At 33.4% G+C, this 20,440-nt stretch overlaps 2 protein-coding genes and 1 pseudogene across 3 annotated transcripts; 1 reads left to right on the top strand and 2 right to left on the bottom strand.

Moving 5' to 3' along the window:
- Positions 1 to 276: 276 nt before the first annotated feature.
- LOC148761482 (G-type lectin S-receptor-like serine/threonine-protein kinase At4g27290) lies at positions 277 to 1,325 on the bottom strand. Its single transcript, XM_088808611.1, has 3 exons — positions 1,231 to 1,325; positions 916 to 1,109; positions 277 to 824 (listed from the first exon to the last, which is right to left on the bottom strand). Exons 1-3 carry the CDS (start codon positions 1,323 to 1,325, stop codon positions 277 to 279), a joined length of 837 nt encoding a protein of 278 aa, XP_088664737.1.
- A 2,427-nt stretch (positions 1,326 to 3,752) lies between these two features.
- Positions 3,753 to 8,379, bottom strand: LOC108662720 (receptor-like serine/threonine-protein kinase SD1-8; annotated as a pseudogene). Its single transcript, XR_016027638.1, has 10 exons — positions 8,245 to 8,379; positions 7,450 to 7,757; positions 6,509 to 6,908; positions 6,312 to 6,393; positions 5,775 to 5,924; positions 5,479 to 5,677; positions 5,145 to 5,355; positions 4,811 to 5,048; positions 4,557 to 4,704; positions 3,753 to 4,302 (listed from the first exon to the last, which is right to left on the bottom strand). The product of XR_016027638.1 is annotated as a receptor-like serine/threonine-protein kinase SD1-8 (transcript).
- A 5,719-nt stretch (positions 8,380 to 14,098) lies between these two features.
- LOC18593795 (Calcium-binding EF-hand family protein) lies at positions 14,099 to 14,948 on the top strand. The gene has a single exon (XM_007021164.3). The coding sequence runs from the start codon at positions 14,422 to 14,424 to the stop codon at positions 14,755 to 14,757; it is 336 nt and encodes a 111-aa protein (XP_007021226.1). The 5' UTR covers positions 14,099 to 14,421; the 3' UTR covers positions 14,758 to 14,948.
- Positions 14,949 to 20,440: the final 5,492 nt, after the last annotated feature.

The raw sequence follows: 20,440 nt of genomic DNA on the forward strand, positions 1-20,440 counted from the left end.
TCAAATGTACAGTTACTGCAGAGATGATCCTATGATGTTATCCTCACTTCAGAGCATAACAGACCAGTATCAACTCGCTTTGTTTCAGCTCAGGGGAGTGTTTTTGCCTCCCTCAAGAGTTACATACAAAGAAATTTCAAAAAAAAAAAATCAAGTTCAGATGCGGACAGCCATATATAGATATCTTGGCCTCTATTCTCATCATTGAAACCTTTAATGTCAACTAGGTTCCCAAACCACATCAAACAACTATGTCCTTTGCCACTAATGTTTGAATTAGCATAAGCCATGCAAGAAAAGTTCTTCAAGCGCTCTTTCTTGCAGTCTCTTGTGCTCATAAGTCTTATTCAACTGAAACTCCAACAAGTCAGGCAATTTCACCCATGAAATTATGAAAAAATTATCTCCATTCTGGCAGATCAGTGGCATTCGCCTTCTGCATCCACTGGCCCAATTAAGCAGTTCCCATTCTGCTGGTGCTGCAGGTGTAAACCCCATCAAACACTCGCAAATTGGTTCTTTCTGAACTGTGCAGATGCTATTGGCTCCACACTTCCCATAACTATCACAAACATCATTTGGTTGAGTGTAGATCATGGCCCATTCTGTAGTTGCATTATTTAACACATAATAGTGAAGTAGACCAGAATTATTAAGGCTTATCCTCCTATTAACCAAGTAAGTTTCAGGCTGATACATATACTCCAATTCATCCTTGTTGAATACTAACTTGAGAGTGAAATATGGATCAGAGAATGGAAGAAGACCACTGAACTGAAGTCCATTCCATGACCCAGTTTGGAACTTTCTGATTGATCCCATACCTACAACCACTTGAGGTTAACATAGGATGTTCAATTCTACAGGTATAGTCCCCTAGAGATGGATCATCCAGGCTTTTCCATGATGTCAAACCTTTGTTGAAGTCATCTGTGATCTTCATGCCGGCTAACCAGGTGTTGGATGGATAGTTAAATCTTTGCCATAGGAAACTTTCAGAAGAATCAGAGCTCACCATGGCATTGTCTTTAACAACAAAGTTTCCAGAATCTAAGAGCTGTGCAATTGGACTTTCTGCCACTTTGGTTGCATTTGAAGACCAAACAACACTATTTGTGTGGTCGGAAAGAATTAATCCATGTTTGGTAACAGTTAGAAAACCATGAGAACCAGTTATCGGGTTGTTTCTGTTTGCAACCCAAGTAACCGTCTCTGGGGTTTTGCTTGTACCATATCCCCAAGTACTTGTTCTTGGAGTTACGAGGAGAAAAGAAGCCTAGCTCAAAACTTTGGCCTGAGGAGACTAAAGTTTCACCACCACTCATAGATTGCGTTTCAAGCAAGGTATCTAAAGCAATGGAAAAATGAAAGATTTCTGAAAAGGAGATCAAGGCACAAAAGAAGGGGAAGAACTGATGAACCTCCATTAAAAAATTTCCAAAAAGGAGAAGATAGAAAATTATCAGATTCTAGGGAAGGGAAACAAGAAATTGATAAATAGCTCCATTTACTGAGAAACAAAAAACAGAAAAGGAAAAAATAATGCAAAACGTCCAGATGCAATTGAAGTTTAGACCTTCCTGTTTGTCACACCATTATCATGCAGATCCAAAGGAATCAAATCATTTGCTTAAGCACTAACCAGGAAAGCAAATTTCTTGCCTTGATTCAAACTTGTTTTATATCTAATTGTCACTAGCAATTAGAGACAACCGCCACATGACAAAATTAGAAGACTTAAAAAGCCTTTTGCATTGGTTTAAAATCAATAGCATCAAGAAATGGTCTAAATTGTAGGCTGAATTTATTTTTTTTCATCAATATCAACCATCATTCTTATAATTGGTGCATGCTCCATGGTAAAACATAATTAATATTTTCTTTTGGACCAGGTTAGGTCTACAAATTGTTAAAAACTTGAAAGTTGAAATGGATGTATTATAGGAGGTTCAAACTTTAGACAATAAGAAATAGTAAGTGTGAACACGAGAATAGACCTCAGAAGGTGATTGTTTATTTAAATTGTATAACTCACATAATATAATTTTCTAATGAATAAATCTACAAAGAAAAAGTCTTTAGTTACCCAATGGGCTTTAAATTAACAGGGAAGTTAATGAATTAATTAAATTTAAGAAATACTTTCTTGATTTGGAGGACTGAAAACTTCATTATCAGTATTTGACACTATTGCCAATCAGTCTAACTTACATGTCCTGGAAGGTTATGGTGGTGATCTGGAAGAGTAAAACCCATATTCTTCTTGCCACTCATTATCTGTAAGCTTGTCTGGAAAGATTCATGAAGGAAGGTAAACAAGATGAACCCAAAGATAAATGGACAAGAAAAACAGACCAAAAATAAAATAATCGAAGCAATTGTTTGGCATAAACTCATAAACTGAAATCCTTTCTTCCCCTTGAATGAAGTAGCCCAAAAGCCTGACAAGATTCCTGTGTTGAAGTTTGGTAATTAAAACTTTCATTCTTAGCAAGCTCCAAACACAAGTTTGGGGATCCTTACATTTGCGGCCATTAAAGCCTTCACGAAGTAATCTTGGTAAGTCTCTACTCACATGTCATGGAAGATCCTTACAGTTTCTGATGCAGTATTGAATTTCTATCCAAATCTTCAGCCCTACTCTACCACCACTTTGTAAAGCTTTAACCCAACTCTTGTTTTCCAGGTTCACCCTATGATTATGTGCATCTATATATTAATAATTGTCTTAATTGAAGTTAAAGGACAAAACTGTCTTCTGACTCTTCAGTTTACATATTCCCTGTGTTAAGGTAACCAGGAAGTGGAAAATCAAAAGTTTTAAGTCAAGGACAGTGTTCATTTTGATTCAATAATATGAGTTAACAATGAAAAATTGAAGTCAATAGCTGTCCAAACTCAATGAAAGAGATAGCAAACCCAATCGAATACATTTAGCTTCATTCCTGGCAACAGTGTGTCTGACGGGTAATCAAAGCTCTGTCACGGATAGCTTTGATCGTGTTACATGGTTTTGTTGTCTTGAACAACAAAGTTTCCAGAATCTAGGAGTTGTGCCACTGGACCTTCTGCTTCTCTAGAGAAATTTGAAGACCAAAGAGTGCTGTTTATTCCGTTGAAGAGTACAAGATTTCCGTTACTATTGATGGTTAAAACTCCATGTGCATCAGTAATTGGGCTGTTCCTGTTTGCAACCCACACAACTGCCCCTGGAATATTTTTGTCCCAATTCAAAAATTGAGTTTCCAGGAGAGAAGAATCCCAATTCAAAGCTTTGGGATGAAGAAACCAACGTCTCACCATCACTGACGGATTGTGCCAGACTTATCATGTCAGCTGCAAATGAATACTCCATGATTGACAAAAACATCAAAATGGGAAAGAAAGGGCTTGCCAGAGTTATCATATCAGCTGCAAATGTGAACTCCATATTGATAAAAACATGAAAATGGGAAAGAAAATGCTTGCCAGAGATCTCGTCATTTAACGATTAAGATGAAAATGAAGCCTATTGCTGCCTTTTATAGGTATTTTCAGTATTGAACACATGAGAATAACAGAGGTACCGAGGTTGACTTGCAAGGACTAGAAAATGAGTTGAAAGAGATTGATTGCTTATCTTATTCGTTTAGTTGGATATCTTTACTTATAATCAATAGGTTGAAGAGAAAACAACAATGACCCAAGAATTGAACATCAGTTCTAAACTGTAGAACACGTATAACACAATTTTCCAATTAAAATATCTGGGAAGTAGAAGTCTTTAGTCACCTAATGATGGTGCTAAATTAAAGAGGAAGTTAATGAATTAAATCGAAGATAAGACTTTCTTGATTTGAAGGACTGAGACATGACATACTTGACTTGAATCTCCTAAAAAATGTGGGTCCCTGTTCATTGTTTCCACCGTGGAGACGAAATGGTGATGAAAATGAAGTATCACAACGAACTGATTCTTTCTTGTTCCAAGGAGGAAGCTTAAAAGGTAAACAACGACTAACGAGCTTCCAAGGCGGAACATGTTACATCAATTAGAGACCAATCTTCTGGCTTGCTCCCTTCTAGCTGTGAGTTCACCATGCTTCTCGCGTTTATGAAAGCAGGTTGTTTAGGAGACGGGAGCATCATACTTTCATTGTTAAGCATTGAAACAACATCAGGCATGGTTGGTCTATCGTCTGCACTTTCTTGAACACAAAGCAGCCCTATGTTAACGTATCTCATTGCCAAATGTGCAGGTACTTCCTCCAGCAATGGATCAATCAGGGTCAGTCCCCTGTTGCTTACCCACAAATCCCACGCCTACAGTAACAGGAAACAGGAATAATAAGTACAATCAATTTATCAATTTGTTGAGCAAATCATACATGTGAATACAAAACCATTTGACTTCATAGTGTAATGCATTGCACATCTTCAAACAGTTATGGAACAATGAATATACTAATACATGAAGTTAAGATATCTAACAGATATTGGAACAATGAATATAACCTTCAAACTTTTTGAATTCATTAAATCACATAGTTACAGTAAATGCAGTTAAAGATACTGGCATATCCAAGAAGATGGAGAGACTCAGACAGATAGAAACTAGTGATCTTTCTGCCACTCACAATCTCTAGTAACAAGACTCCAAAACTATAGACATCAGATTTTACTGAAAAGAGGCATTTCAGAGCATATTCAGGGGGCATATAACCACTGAAAGTGAGTTTAAAAACTCAAAATTGTTAGTGAGGTGCACACTCTTGAATACAAGCATGCATAGATATGATTCAAATGGATTTCAACATTTATTTTAACTTACAATGTTCCAACAATTCGGTTTGTGTTTGCTTGTGATTCATCCCCTCCAAAAATTCTCATCATTCCAAAATCTGATATTTTAGGATTCATGTTGCCATCTAACAACATATTACTTGCTTTTAAATCCCTGTGAATGATTCTAAATCTAGAATATTGATGAAGATAAAGAAGCCCTTGAGAAATCCCTTCAACAATCCGAACACATATCATCCAGTCTAATGTCCTACGTTTCGTTGAATCTATTTTCATCAATCAAAATGTTAGTAAACAGTCCATTAATCTTGGTTAAGGACTGAGAAAGTGAGAATTGATGTAAATATTCGAAAACTACATACCAAATAGGAAGAAATCCAAGCTTTTATTAGGCATGTACTCATAAATTAGTATCTTCTCTTCTAGTTCAATGCAACAGCCCAAAAGTCTGACAAGATTCTTGTGTTGGAGCTTGGCTACGACCAGTGCTTCATTTTTAACTCCTCCCAGCCTTGTCCAGATAATCTCGAGAGCCTTTTAACCGCTATTTCATCCCCTTTCAATAATTTTCCCCGAAACAGTTGCCCAGTACACAATAATGTGCCCCCAGCATATCAGAAACATGGCAAAGTAATATTGTCATACTTTTATATACTCCTTCTCCACTGCATAGCAGTCATGTGAAAAATTTATACCTTGTAAACAGGTCCAAAACCACCCTCCCCAAGTTTAATTGTGGCTGAAAAGTTGTTTGTTGCAGCAGAAACGCTTGAAAAACTGAAAAATGGCAACTTGACATCCCTCTTCATAGGTGTTCCAGGTTCATTTGCCTCTGTAAGGTCTCTATCATCTCCATTTACACTAGAAGCCAAATCAAATGTTAACAAATCCTCTCCTGAATGATTTACAAAATGCAAAAAAAAAAAAAAAGAATTTAATACTTTCTTCACTATTCATTCATTGTTAGAATATGCAGGGCCAGGCAATTGTACCTTTATATTGGCTTTTTCTACAGAGATAATGAATAAAGAGGCCCAAGGTAAGCATTGACAAAGATACTGTTAGTATTCCAATTGTCCATAGCAGCCACTTGTTGCTTTTATTCTTACTATCTTTCCTGGTACCATTTGTTGAGCTTGTCCCTGTCAAATAAAATCAAATACTAAGTAAAGTAGTGATACAACTTGCATTCATCCTAAAATCAAGTGAAAATAACTCGTTGCAGCATATGCAGCTAGACTTTCCATTGTTCTCACCTATTGCAACTAGCTCAGAAGCTGCAAGCTTAAGATAAAAAATTTTCCCGTAAATACTCTTTTCTGAGAGTTGCTTTAGATCAAAAAAATCTCCATTCCATACCAAGCACCCAAGTTTATGATCATTAGAATAAGCAACGCAAGATCAGCTGTGCCAGCAAACTGACTCACAATCTGCTGCACTCCTATTATATAGCACAACTGGACCAGTGGGACATTCTACAAAAGGCATCCAAAGAAACCCATCTTTCTGGAAATGACCACCTCAATTACTGCACTGCAAGTTGGTTACTCTCACACTGCCTTTCGACGTCTCAATTTTACTCAAAGCATTGCCAGAAATAGGCTTGAAACCCTTCAAACAACTGCACGGCATATCAGAAGTCATGTTGCAAATACTGAAAACTCCACACCGGTGATACGAGCACTTAGAAGACCCTAAATTATACCAGCGTTGGTGATCTTCAGACCAAGTCTGTAGCTTTAAGCTGCCCAAACACGCCCAACACCATCTGCATAATACTAGAAGAATCACTCAAACCGCAAGTGACGGTGTTGTTACCATTTCGGAACCAACCATCGGCATTATACCTAAGAAAGTTGTTTAAAGGAATTGTCCAATATATTTTAGAACCCTGCATAATAATTAAAGAATCATTAAATTTATCAGAATGGAGTTCCAGGGAGAAAGAACCAGGGGCAGGATCATCTGCGTTTCTCCATGACACTACCGACCAAGTAACTCCATATCTTCTATCATTTCCAAGATTCATTCCAGGCAAAATGGTGTCTGACGGATAATTAAAACTTTGCCACAAAACTTCTAAGCTGATCTGATCATGTAATGTCAGGTTACCTGAATCTAGTAGCCTGGCATGTAGAGAATCTGAGAATTATCAAAGCAATGAACAAAATAACCAGAAAAAAAAGAGAATGAAGAAGAAGATTTTAAATTTCAAAGAATCAGAATCAAATGTTTTTCATTTCCAACTGAGTATTTATACAGACATTCGAAATTCAAAGGAAACTACCCAACGCTTAGATGTAGCCTTGGGATCAACACACAACTAACTCAGCTGACATTACTAAAATCAAAGAAGCTTAGCACAGTGTGCCAGACAACGGTCACAACAGAAACGTAAACATAGATGCTGAACCAAAAACGAAGAGTTTACAAGTCGTTTAGAACCGAGAAACTAAAACGACAAAGACTCAAGTCGTATAGAAATAAAGAAAAGAATCATTGACATAAAACGACCCTTTACACATGCGTTTCACAATTCTTGATTTAATTAATGTGAAATGATGACGTTTTGACTTCCTTCTTAACCTCCTTCAACTAGTCGTTGCTCCCTTCTCAGCTCCCAACTGCTTTGACCTGCTTCAACCAATTTCAGATCAACCTTTCAACATGGCATAGGTGTTGCCACTGGTTGTCCTGTTCGTCAGCATGTAGGATATCCTTCCATCAGAAATCACAATGTTCCCATCAGGGTTGATGGCGAAAATAGAAGTGTTACGTAGGAAGGGATATTCTCTATTTGCCACCCAAACCACAGTACGTGTTGACACTTTGAATTTAAACCATATTCCAACGTAATACCTCGAACTGTTTCTGGGAGAAAAGAATCCAAGTTCAAATTTCATACCTGCTGATATAACGGTCTTCGAGAATGTAATCGATTGGCCCTGTTCTGGAGTATCAGTACCATTGATATACTGTAATGCGAGGCACAAAAAAACCAACAAGCGAGAAAGGGAATTAAACTCACTGCTGCTCATCATGTTTCTTCAGATCGAGAACAATTATATGGATTTCTGGAATGCTCTAGTTGAGGAAGATATCCGAGAGGGCTGAAAGGAAAATGAGGTTCCTTGTAATTGTTTGATTCCTATGAACACTTCCCATGCAGTTGTTAGAAACTGGATACCAGTGTAAACACTGAAAGGAAGACTAAACTTGTACTATGAATGTTTGACCGAGATATTTGGTTTTCTTCCATGACTTTCTTTTGGCATCGAGGTGAACTTCTTTCTTGTTGCTAGCATCCGTCAGTAATTTCGGTATGAAATTCATTCAGAAACGTGAATCACATCTATAGAGAAAGGAACAAACTAGCAGGCAGACTTGCAAAGAATGGCATTCAAAGGGAGCTTGATGATCTTCTAAGTGTTCTGGTGACATGATGCCGCGACTGCATACAACCTGGGTGTTTGTTGCAGGTCCATCATGCAGGTATGTGTCACTTTTAGGGCCAGCACCTGATCCTTTATTATATTGGATGTTTGAATGAGGTTCTGGCATTCCAACAGTTGAATGAGTGTAATTTGCTGATTGCATGTCATTTGAATATGTAAAGGGTGACAGAATTGAGATCAAGAAATGTCTTGTTGCGTTGGAATCTCTGAACACTGTTTTTGTTAAAGGGTTGTGTTGTATAGGGAAAGGGTAGGATACTTTTGGTTTTGTGCCGGTTGTGAGCCTGGATTTCAAGTTGATATGGGAATGATGTATAGCAACTTAAAATCTGGTGCGGTTCTGTATGTCTAACAGGGAACACATTATTCGTTGTTTCGAATGAAATTTTAAGTTTCAAAAAAAAAAATCAATCAGAAACAGTTTCCATGGTTTGTAAAAGGGAAACAATTCCAAGCTAAAACAAAGCCTTGTTGTGTAGCAGTCTGATAAAGAATCACCCAAAACAACGACCTGATCGACTCGTCAAATATCAATGAAAAGATATTAGAATATCTTTGTGTGTGTGTATGTGTGCGTTCAAAAGAAGCAGCAACATAATTTCATGTTCATAAATTTGTTCTTCTTTTTCCCGCAATGCCCATGAGATAAGACATACTTGACTACAACACAACATAGTACTGAAAGTGAAGTGTCATAACAACCTAATTAGTGCTGGTGCTAAATTAAAGGGGAAGTTAATGATTAAAATTAAGAAAGACTTTCTTGACTCTGAGATGTCACCTACTTGACTTCAATCTCCCTAAAAATGTTCCTGTTCATATTACAACAAACTGATTAATTATCAACCAGATACATTTGTTTCACGCGTTGGCTGATGACTGACTGACCCAGTCTGCCTCTTTTTTGTTCCAGGGAGGATTAACTTCGTTATTGACTCAATTTGGTTGCTGCTCTTGCCACTTTCTCAGCAGTCTTTAGTCTTCAAAAAGAAACTGTAAAAAGAATTTGAGGCTCCCCTATCTTTCCCAACTTATGCTGCATGTTTTAATATGGCAAAGCACATGTCTACATTTATCACAATAAGCTGGGGTTGGGGGAATGGGGGAAATGGAGAACAAATGCAACATTTCATTGCATCATTCGGTTGATTTCAGCTCCTGCTTTAACCCCAAGCTGAGCCAGTTATACGAGTATGATTTGATTTTCATATATCCCAAAATGATTCAAGCAAAGGGTATCAATGAAATGGTGCAGACAGTTGTTCTGTATGTATGAGTATGTTGGAAAGTGCAGCGCAACCTTAATAGACATAGCAGCAGCAGTTTACAATTTTCATCTGATCAATACAGTAGGCCATTCTTGTTTTAACTAGAAGAAAAAGGGGAAAATATTATGTCTTAAACAGAACATATTTTGGTCCTGCCATGGAAAGCTACTCAATTTCGTGTCATTCCTTGATCAGAAAATAAAAAAGGATCCCATATATATATCCCTTTATTTAACTAAAGTTAAAGAAACAACCAAGAAACAGAAAATTACATAGGTCTTAGGATTTCTCATACTTGGATAATGTAACAAAAGTAAGCCAATTGAACTGGTGGACAATCAAAGTTCCAAGTTGATATAAAATTTGCTCTTCTTTGAAAAAAATAATTGCAGAAAAAACAATCAAAATTCTAAGTCAAACAGCAGTCCTTTTTAAAGTAATTGAACTGTTGCAATGCTGGCCTGTGGGGCTGTGTATATGAGGCCAAACGTCGATTTGAAGGTAAGCAGTTGCTATCTTCTAGATAGTTTTTCCACCCACCAAGAGAACAATACAGTCTTACACTTGTAGGTAACATGAGAAAACATCAGAGTATGATGCTATGCTAACGAGCCTGTTATATCATTTACAGAGCAAGTAATTTCTAGCCTGCTCCACCATGCTTGTTACATTTAAAGAAGGCAGGTTGTTTAGGAGAAAGTAGGATCATACTTTCATTGTTAAGCATTGAGAGCGCATCTGACATGGTTGGTCTGTCATCTGCACTTTCTTCAACACAAGGCAACCCTTACATGTTAACATATCTCACTGCCAAATGCGTGGATACTCCCTCCAGCACTGGATCAATCAACTCCAATTCTCTGTTGCTAGGTCCCTCCCTAGATCCAAAGCAACAATCCAAATTAGCAAGAAACTTCGCCCAACATGCAAAATTTCTTCATCTGATACACCACCTAATGAAATTAACAGCAAAGGGAAACAAAACAAAGCCAGCTTCTAAACAAAATAGTAGTATGTTTTTTTATATGATGATTATACCAAACTCTTTGAGATTAGTAAATTTCATATTAATAAGATTTTGGAGTTAAAAGTAAAAAAAATAATAATAATAACCCCTTTATTTCTTCTGCCTAGAGAGGAGGGAAAATGTGTAAATATTGTTTATGTAAATTTTCCCCATGAAAACCAATCAAAGATTAAGAACCTCCTTAATTAGATAAGCTGGGAATTAATTATTAAGTGTGAGTTGACCACGACCCAATGAAGAAAATGTCAATCCCATGGGGTGATGATAGTTATCTTATGAAATTAATATATTAAATGTCCTTACTTTCTAGGAGCCTGTTTGATCTGGTTTTTTTTTAGTTTAAAAACTATTATAAAGCTCTTATGAAAAAATATAGCTTTTAGAATTAAGCTGAAATTGTTTGATAAATTTTTTTTTATAAATTATAATTTTGATTAAAATTATCGTAAAAAGTATTTTTTTTAAGGAGGGTAATATTGTAATTATTTTTAATAGATAAAGATATTTTTAAAATAAAAATAAAAACTCTCCTGCATTTTAAAAAAAAAAAAGAAAAAGCTCCTCATAAGAGCTTTTCTTAAAGCTCTTTTTTTAAAATTTTATTCTTTAAAAAAAGCTATTTTTTTGTGAAGAGCTTCTCAAAATTTATGTTGAGCCTGGCTTTTACTTTTAAAAGGTAGATAAGTTGAAAAAAAAAAAAACAAGTCAAACAAGCACTGGGACTTTAACACATAAAAATTTTATTCTGATAAAAAAATAAAAATGATCGTTAATATAGAAGCAAAATTCCTTATAAATTGATCTTAATTTTTTGTCAACTATGAACCATTCAAATTAATTTAATCTCATTTCAAGATTATAAGAGATAAAAAAAATAGTGCAAGCCCAATTCTCTAACCTCCCTTTTTAGACTTAAGTGAAAAAAATTTAGGGTCGAGCTAGGGCAATTTGGGAAAAAAATTTTAACTTTTCCCGTTGTCACGAGAAAGTTACATTCTCTCATTGATCAATGAGAATCACATTTTCACTAATCATGAGATTCTCATGAGAAGACATTGTCATAAGTATATTCTATATTAAAATATGAAAACATAATATATTTTTTAAAATTATATATATCACAAATCCAATCATTTGATAAATTTTTTTACGAATAAACACGATAAATCTCAAAAATCATCTTAAAAACAATACATCAATTTTATTAAGAGATATTATTGGAATTACTTTTACAACATGTTATTTTAACATACCTAAAACGTGAACCACCTCCACTATACCAAATGCAACCTAAATCCCACAATTCTTATCCAAGTTGAAAATCCAAATTCGAAGACTAATAAGGTGATCAGGTTGGGCTACTTTCTCTGAAAGCAACCATTTTGGCATCTTCCTTCATTAAACAGTCCACGAAGCAGGTGCTTCTCACTAAAAACATTTCCGTACACCAAATCCACGGATAAGATACATGCCAATGGATTATAATATCCCCAACATTGTCAATCCATATATAGATAATCCCAATATGCACAGAACTCAGTTTTATCCTACTGATGTGCTCAATATCATCAATCTGGTCGTGTGATGAACAAGATTCATATATATATGCATAATTCCATGATCCTGTTAAAAACATTGAGTGTATACAGTGGGGAAAAACAATGCAAAACTCATGTCTATTGTCCATTCATGGGGGTACTTTTACCCCGAATCTTTGTCTTCCTATTAGTTTTCCCACACTTTATGAACACAAAGAAAAATCTGGGTTTTCAACATATTCTAATCATTTTTTTTTTTTTTATCTCAACTTCCAAAAGCTCAGCATGTCAAATGGAACAGGAAGAAGGAAAGATTCCTGCGGGAAAGATCCATGAAGCGGGGCTTATGGACATCATGCCAAACAAAATGATCTTCACCAGGGAAGAAACTTTTGTGACCACAACATCTTGATTGATTTTGTTGGCATCTCCATGGTAAATCATTCACAAAAGGCTATGGCTAAATTTTTGTACTTTAATTGAAATGAAATGTTAAAAGGAAGGTGCACTGAAACTTCCCTTTTGTCTCAGAGATGCAACAAAAGAATCAATGTAAAGTTTACCTAAGTGGCTTATTTATTTTATTTTTTTATTGGCCATCACATGATTCTCACATCACATCCTTGCTTCCCTTTATAATTTGTATTCAAATTTCAAAGTTTCAAACTTTCGACTTGTCCTTTAAAGGAGGAAACACAGAATTGAGATATCATGATTTTTCCCTTGTATGGAGCTAATAAATTAAAGCTTACATCAACAGCACAACATGTCATGTTTCCTTGCACCTGTCTGGTAGGCTCAATTGTCAATTCATTGATAGAATATCCCTTTTTTTTTTTGTTAATTAATTCATTTTTTTTTAAAGATACTTTTATAATTTTATTAAAAAAATTAAAATTAAAAAATTATTCACAAGATACTAATTGAAAAAAAAATGAGATGTGGTATGAGAAAAGTTGAAATTACAATAAAAATATAGAGTTATATTAATATATTCCATGCTGATTACATAGTAATTGCTTCTTCCTTTTGCTATATTTTGCTCATAATTTATTGCTATTATCAGTGTATAGTATTATGAACAAGGGTCCAAATTAAAGTAAAACATCCCACCAAGTCCTAGTCATGCTGTCACACTGCAGATTAATTATCAAGAGGGATGCAGGACATCCAAAGGACATCAAATGGTACGGAAATGATCTCAGCCATCTCTATATATATATATATATATTAAAAACTAATTTTCTTGATAACTTATAATTTTCCCCAATTTTCCTTCCGAGGTGCAACATAATTTATATGTTCAAATATTTGGTAATATTGACTTTTTTTTCACATAATATATATTATATTATATTCTGTCAATATATTTTCAATGAAATAATATTATTAACAACCGTTGCCTTGATCAAGTTTCCAACAAAATATTTTGTCGAAAATTCATCATTAAAAATCAATTCTGACTAAAATTTTGAACATTTACTATAGAATCTTTTGTCGGAAAAATTATATTTAATTAGTAGTATTTTAATGCTTAATTTCTTGGTACTGATTAAAGTTGGCCTAGAGTCATAGAAAAAGACTAGCAATTTTGAAATTGGGAGTGTCATATCATGTAGTTTTAAGCTAGCATCAACCCATGATAAGCAATATAGTTTGTTTGTACATGATTATTGCAAGATATTGTACCCCATCTAGAATCTCCTTCAAATAAAGAAATATTAAATATCTTTAATGTAAAGGGATAAATCATAGGAAACACGTGTTGGGAACCCAAGTCCATGAGACAATAATTATTATTTACCCGATAACACATGCAAACACTGGTTAGAGCTAGCTGACGTGAGCGAGTGGTGTTATACCCCTTTAACAACCAGATATGACAATGGAAAATGGTATGGTACAGGTGTAATTGTGTAGTAATCTTTGTTTATTTTCAGGAACCCGAACCCAAACCCAAACCCACAAAGAAAAAGTTATGCCCTTAAAATCCCATGCAACTTCCAGGAAGTAGGGTCTTCACAGAAACCTAAAGAAAAAGATGCTAGCCAATGAAAGGTGCAAGAAGCTCACCATTCCACCATAGAAATTTATCTTATTATCTGTACAATTTAATTGTCTTCAATGGCCACTCACTCTTTCCTGGAAAAACCTCTCTTTCCTCCCCCTATCTCTTTCCTTCAAATCCCTTATATAATCCCCTCCCTGCTCCTTCCTCCTCCACCTCTCCTATTCACTTAGCTTAGACCACAAGTTACAACCAACAAAAAAGAGAAACAACCCTAGCCAGGCTGCTAGTTAGTTAGCCATTAATATATATCTTATATTTGTTTGTTGTTACCCTGAGGGATATGGAACTCGACATTGCAGTTGATTTCGAGGATTACTTTCCATCGATGGTGGAGAGATTGGGAGCTGAAGGGTTTATAGGGGAGCTGTGTAACGGGTTCAGGCTGCTGATGGACTGCGAGAGAGGGCTGATCACGTTCGAGAGCTTGAAGAGGAACAGCATTTTGTTGGGGTTGAATGACATGAGGGATGATGAGATTGTTTGCATGTTGACTGAAGGGGATTTGGATGGTGATGGCGCCTTGAACCAGGTTGAGTTTTGTATTCTCATGTTTAGGTTGAGTCCTGGGCTAATGGATGGATCAAAACAATGGGTGGAGGATTATGATGTTATATGAAAGCTACTCAAATTGTAAAACTAAGTTCAATTCTTCTTCTTCATCATCATCATCATCTTTGTTGTTTGTTTTTCCATTGTTGGTAAGCATGAAAATCTTCAAGCTCAGAATTGCAATTCAATGGAATTAAACCATGTCTTGGAGAAGCAAGAATAAGAAATAAATTAAGATCTGTAAGATCTTTAATTCTACTTAGTTTTTATTCTAGTTTCCAATTATTATTACTTCATATTACCCAAAAACAGGCTTTTATCATGTCCTTCTCTTCCTCTCTCTCTCTCTCTATCTCTCTCTCTCTGTCTCTGACTATCTTCCATTATTGTAATCATAAAATAGAGTTGATTTGCAGATTTCAAAAAGGCTAATATTAGTGCTACCATTTTCTTATGAGAAACATAACTAAATAATTAAAACCCCATGTGGAGGTTTTGAATTGATGGATCATTATCCAACACCTTTGCTTTAATTTAAACTATTTTATTCTCTTAATTAATCAACCATTTTTCAATTCAAATTAATCAAATTCTACTGTTGATATATAGTATATCGTTATTTTGAACAATTTCTAATATAAAAGCAAATAGTTTTAATTAACTTGTTCATCAAATTTCTACCAAGTTCAAATAACAGGAATGGGACTGTAGATTTCCTTTTCCTCAAAAATAAAATTAAATTAAATAGGCTAATTTTTAGGAAGGAAAAATATAGGAGAAATTGAAACCCCTTCAAAAAAAAAGAAGATAGAAGAAAAGGTGGGAGAAGCAAGTAAGAATAATTCAGTATAATGAAAGCAACAAGACCTAGCTAGGAGTTAGAAAGTAAAAGCCATGACATGTTATGGAGTAGGATTTATGAGATTTCTGCAACCAAGTCAAGTAATACCAACAGAAAGAGACAAATTTAATCTCTTATATACAGCACTAGGATATATATATATATATATATATATATGTTATATGAAGATATGGGTTTCTGGTTGTGAAAAGTTGCAGTACATTTATTTAGATTTCATATCAGATAAGATGCAGGCTAAAGCAATTAGCCTCTTTTTTTTCTCAATTTTTTGTTTTTTCTTTAAATATGAAAATTCGAATTCTATTCTTTATCAATGAACCAATTACTCAAATATTAAAAAAAAGCATAATATTTGTATTGATGAATCAATTGCGATTTACAAGTGACTATGTCAGTCAAGTCTATAACCTTTGAAGTAATCAAAAGACTAGATGCGGTATAACTCATCTTATCTGAAAAATTTGACATACACCAAACCCACCTTAATCTGCCACATTCTTCACACTTCTCACTTGAATCCTCCCATACTTTTATATAATAATTTCAAATTTTTGTTAATTATAAGATGTTTGTATATATCCCTAGTGCATGTACTACATCATGGCAGTAGAAAATATGTTTTAATAAGTTCTTTGAGAGTTAGAGAAATTTGATATTTGGATTAAAATTACAAAACAAAAGACCTTAATTACAAAATGTATATATTTTTTGTTTATAAAGTGCATTGGGTTTGATATATTAATATGAAAAAAAATTATCTTAAGTACGACTGTAAAACTTTTATACTTCACAATATTACTTTCAAGTATCCTCCAATAAATTATGTCGTACGTAATAATTTCGGGGCCAATAACAATTAATGCTCAAAATATAATTTCACAAAATTTGGAATTTGATTGATGACAATGGAAATTTGTGATGAAGCAACTAGCTAGCTAGGTTAAAAATGAGTTAAATATATGTCTTTTCCAATCATGCATGCAAACTATATCTATATATATTAGCTAGCTATTGTCCTTTCGCAATTTTTGGACTATTTATCATTAATGGAATTTCGTTTTGTTTTCCCTTTCCTTCTCCGTAGTTGCACACAGTTCAACTCATTTGGCATCTATTTCATCAAAATCACCCAATGAGTTGCTTCTTTCATTTTCAATCTTACAAAGTGCTATTTTCCTTTGCCATGTCTTGTAGCTATCACATTCATAATGTGTAAAATTTTTCTTTCTCCATTCATTCACCATGCAGTAAAAGCAATTCTTCATTCCTTTTAGCTCGAACAAAAATGTCCATATATGTATAGACATTCTTACACGTAACTTCTTCACGTATGAAAACGAAATTTTATTGAGATTTAAATTACGTAAAAAGAACTACTTCTCTTTCGCAACCCATAAATTTTCAATTCTTGTAAAATTTGAACTTGAGATCTTTGTACGAACTTAACGACATCATTTTACGAATTAAACCCAAATTTTAAAAAAAAAAAATTGAAAAATATCTTTTAAGTTATAAAAGCATGGGGTGGGTATGGAGCCCAAGCGAGTGACAGGTATGCCAAGCAGTACATTTACACATTTACTTTGCACCATTTCGGGACCAATAATGGGCCAGATCTTCAATTATCCACTATGTTGGATTTGCATTACCATAGTGCAATAACTTTCCTTTCCTTCTTTTAGGGCCCTTTTGGTTTATTTTCAATCTTTATTTTGTGAGTCTCAATCTCCTTCCTGCTGCCAAGTCTCAACTTGCAAATGCCATGATGGAATTGTTCTTTACTTAATTTTGCAATTGTAAAATCTTGCCTGTCATATTTATATATTTGATATTGATATAAAGATCGATAATAGAGAATCCCGATCGTATAAATGAGTGATTTTTTATCATAATAGCGTGACGTATTTGCTTATTGATTTGTTTTCAAGTCAATCATGTTCAAGGAAAAGAAAAAAGTACTCTTACCTGTAAGAAGGATTAAATATAATAAATTCAAATAAAAATTTTAAATTTTAATCTTTGAAATTTCACTAGAAATAATTATATTTAGAATATTAAATGATATATATATTACTCAAAAAATCGAGTTCTAATTTTTCCTTCAAATTAAAAAAAAAAAGAAAGAATTATTTCTTTTATAGCATGTTTGGTTGGGCCATTCTCCTTTTATTCTCAAGGAATTTTGGTTCCTTTATTTGGTTGAAAAATAGTCAAAGAAATAGCCATTCCATAAAAATGCCTATTCTCCAAAATCTTTTAAAACCAAGGAATAGTTAATACCACCCTTCTCATAGTATTAGCTATTCCATAGTTGAGGAATAAATTTAAAAATTGATAAAGACAAAAATACCCCTTACAAGTATGAAAAATTACAACTTCATTTGTATAAAATATTATTTTTCTCTCTCTCCTCTTTCTCTCACTTGATTCCAACTTTTAATAAAATATTAATATTAAATTATAAATAAAATATTAATATTTAAATTATCAATTATTAATAAAATAAATTATAAATTATTCCTATTTAAAAACAAAATAAATTAAAAATAAATAAACATAATATCATTTAAATTATATAAAAAATATTAATAATTAAATCATCAATTATTAATATTTAAAAAATAAAATAAAATAAAATAAAAAATTAATCATAATAAAATTTAAATTAAATAAAATATTAATATTTAAATTATCTATTATTAATATTTTAAATAAATAATCAATTATTAATTTTCTAAAATAAAATATTAATATTTTTAAAATATAAATAATTAAATTATAAATAAATATTAATATTGAAATTATCAATTATTAATATTTAATTAAATAAAATAAAATAAAAATTAATGATAAAAATATTTAAATTAAATAAAATATTAATATTTAAATTATTAATTATTAATATTTTAATTAAATTCTAGATTATTAATATTTAAAAAATCTAATAAAAATAAAATATCATATAAATAATAAATGGTGTTTTTATCTTTTTATTTTCTATTTTTTTCTTATTCTAAAATTATTGTTACCAACTAAATACTACAATAAGTTATAATAATTATTCCTATCATATTTACTTTGTCATACTAAACTAAGTAATAACTATTTTATTCTATTCTCACTTCATTTTATTCTCACGTAATAACTATTTTATTCAATTCCTGTCTATTTCGTCAACTAAACGTACCATTAAGAAAGGAATAACTAGAAAGAGTTTGAAGAATCCTTCAAAGACAACTAAAACCATTTGTTTGAAATTGTTTTAAGTATCCAACTTATTTCCACACACACATTGTTTGTTGGGATGACTCCAAGAGAGCAAGTTGTAAATTATCAGATCATGAATGCCCTTTTAGTGGAGTAATCAAACAAGTTTCCACACTTGATTAATCATAATTATATATTCAAAATGCATATTAATTCTTCTTTCTTTTTAATTTTATTAATTTTTTGAACTAAAACATGCATATTCAATAATAATAATAAAAAAAAAAACTCCCTATTTTTATTGTTATTATAGGCAGGGCTTGATTAAGAGTCATCAACTACTTTGTTTAAATATCACTAAAAAGGAACTATTAGTTTGAAACTTTGATCTCATTGGAAAAATTTACTACAATTATCAAGTATGATACTCAATCAAAAACCTACAAAATAAGTACTATAATAATAATTAATAAACCTAACAAAAATTCAAACGCCCACACCCAGGAAGCAAAGAAAAAACCCAGCTAAATATTTAGGGGGTTGGGGTCGGTGGTAAGAAGATTCTTGTAAGGGGGGGAGGGCCTCACACCACATCACTCTTCAAGGTGACACCTCTTTGCTTTTAAATGGCATTTAACCCTTTGGCAGTCTATGTGCAAAGAACCCTCCCTATGTCCATTCTCCTCCACACATTCCCCCCCTTCGCTCTCTCTCTCTCTCTCTCTCTATCTTCACCATTTGTGGCTCCTAATTCCCAACTAGCTAGCTCCCCTTGATTTCCTCCCTTAATCGTGTGCCACATTGGCATCTTCACATGAACTTTGCCACATCAATAAATACCCCTTTTTTTAATTAATGAAATCTTGCTCAATTTGAGGAAATAAAAAACATTTTTCTTGTCTTGAAAAGCTTGGTGAGGGTTGCTCCACGGCCATGGAAGTATACCCCACAAGTCCATTCTTGCCCATATATTTCTATGGTCCTATCACATACTCCCATTATTAATAGGACAATGCAAAATATACAAAGGAGCATGCACCTTCTTTGTTCACAACAATATCAGTTTTATTTTCAAATACTAGTAATTTTTTTTGTTCATATTATCTATCATATAAAGAAATTTGATAAGTTATAGACTTTACGATTGTAAAATTTAATTGTGAAAATGAGATTTTCTCGATTAATAAGAGTTAAATAAACCCGGAACATTAAGTGGAATCATTTTTTGGATTAATGAAATTATTGTGTTTTACAATTAATATACAAAATATTTAATTTTCTTTAAATAATTACTATTAATGTGCAAATTGCAATAATATATATAAATATATATGTATATAAAGTTTAAGGCAAACAAGGAGATGGAGGGGTAAAAGCGTGGATAAACGTAAAGGTAGGTCCCACTATGCCACGTCATTAAAATTGATTCGATTTCGGACCTCAGGTGGGGATCACGTGGCTCATGACCCCATACCGGGCTCGATTTGTCCACGTAGGAATAGATTTGGAGAATCTGCCAAGTCATCTCTTCCGAACCAAGTTTAAAAAATATCTTTGGACAAGGCATAAATGCCCATCCACCATAGCCCTCCACGTGGCACTCAACCAACGGCTCTCGTAGTCAAGCCATCCACCACGTTACTACTCCTCCTTCCGTCTAAACTAAACACATCGTCTCAAC

The sequence above is a fragment of the Theobroma cacao genome, chromosome 7 (genome assembly GCF_053813885.1).
Source record: "Theobroma cacao isolate CCN51 chromosome 7, ASM5381388v1, whole genome shotgun sequence".
Classification (NCBI taxonomy): Eukaryota; Viridiplantae; Streptophyta; class Magnoliopsida; order Malvales; family Malvaceae; genus Theobroma; species Theobroma cacao.

Coding starts and splice junctions, on each gene's coding strand:
- LOC148761482 (XM_088808611.1), bottom strand. CDS start 1,325: ATGAGTGGTGGTGAAACTTTAGTCTCCTCAGGCCAAAGTTTTGAGCTA. Junction 1,110..1,230: donor AACAAGTACTTGGGGATATG/GTACAAGCAAAA, acceptor CCACACAAATAG/TGTTGTTTGGTCTTCAAATG. Junction 825..915: donor CACAGATGACTTCAACAAAG/GTTTGACATCAT, acceptor AAGTGGTTGTAG/GTATGGGATCAATCAGAAAG.
- LOC18593795 (XM_007021164.3), top strand. CDS start 14,422: ATGGAACTCGACATTGCAGTTGATTTCGAGGATTACTTTCCATCGATG.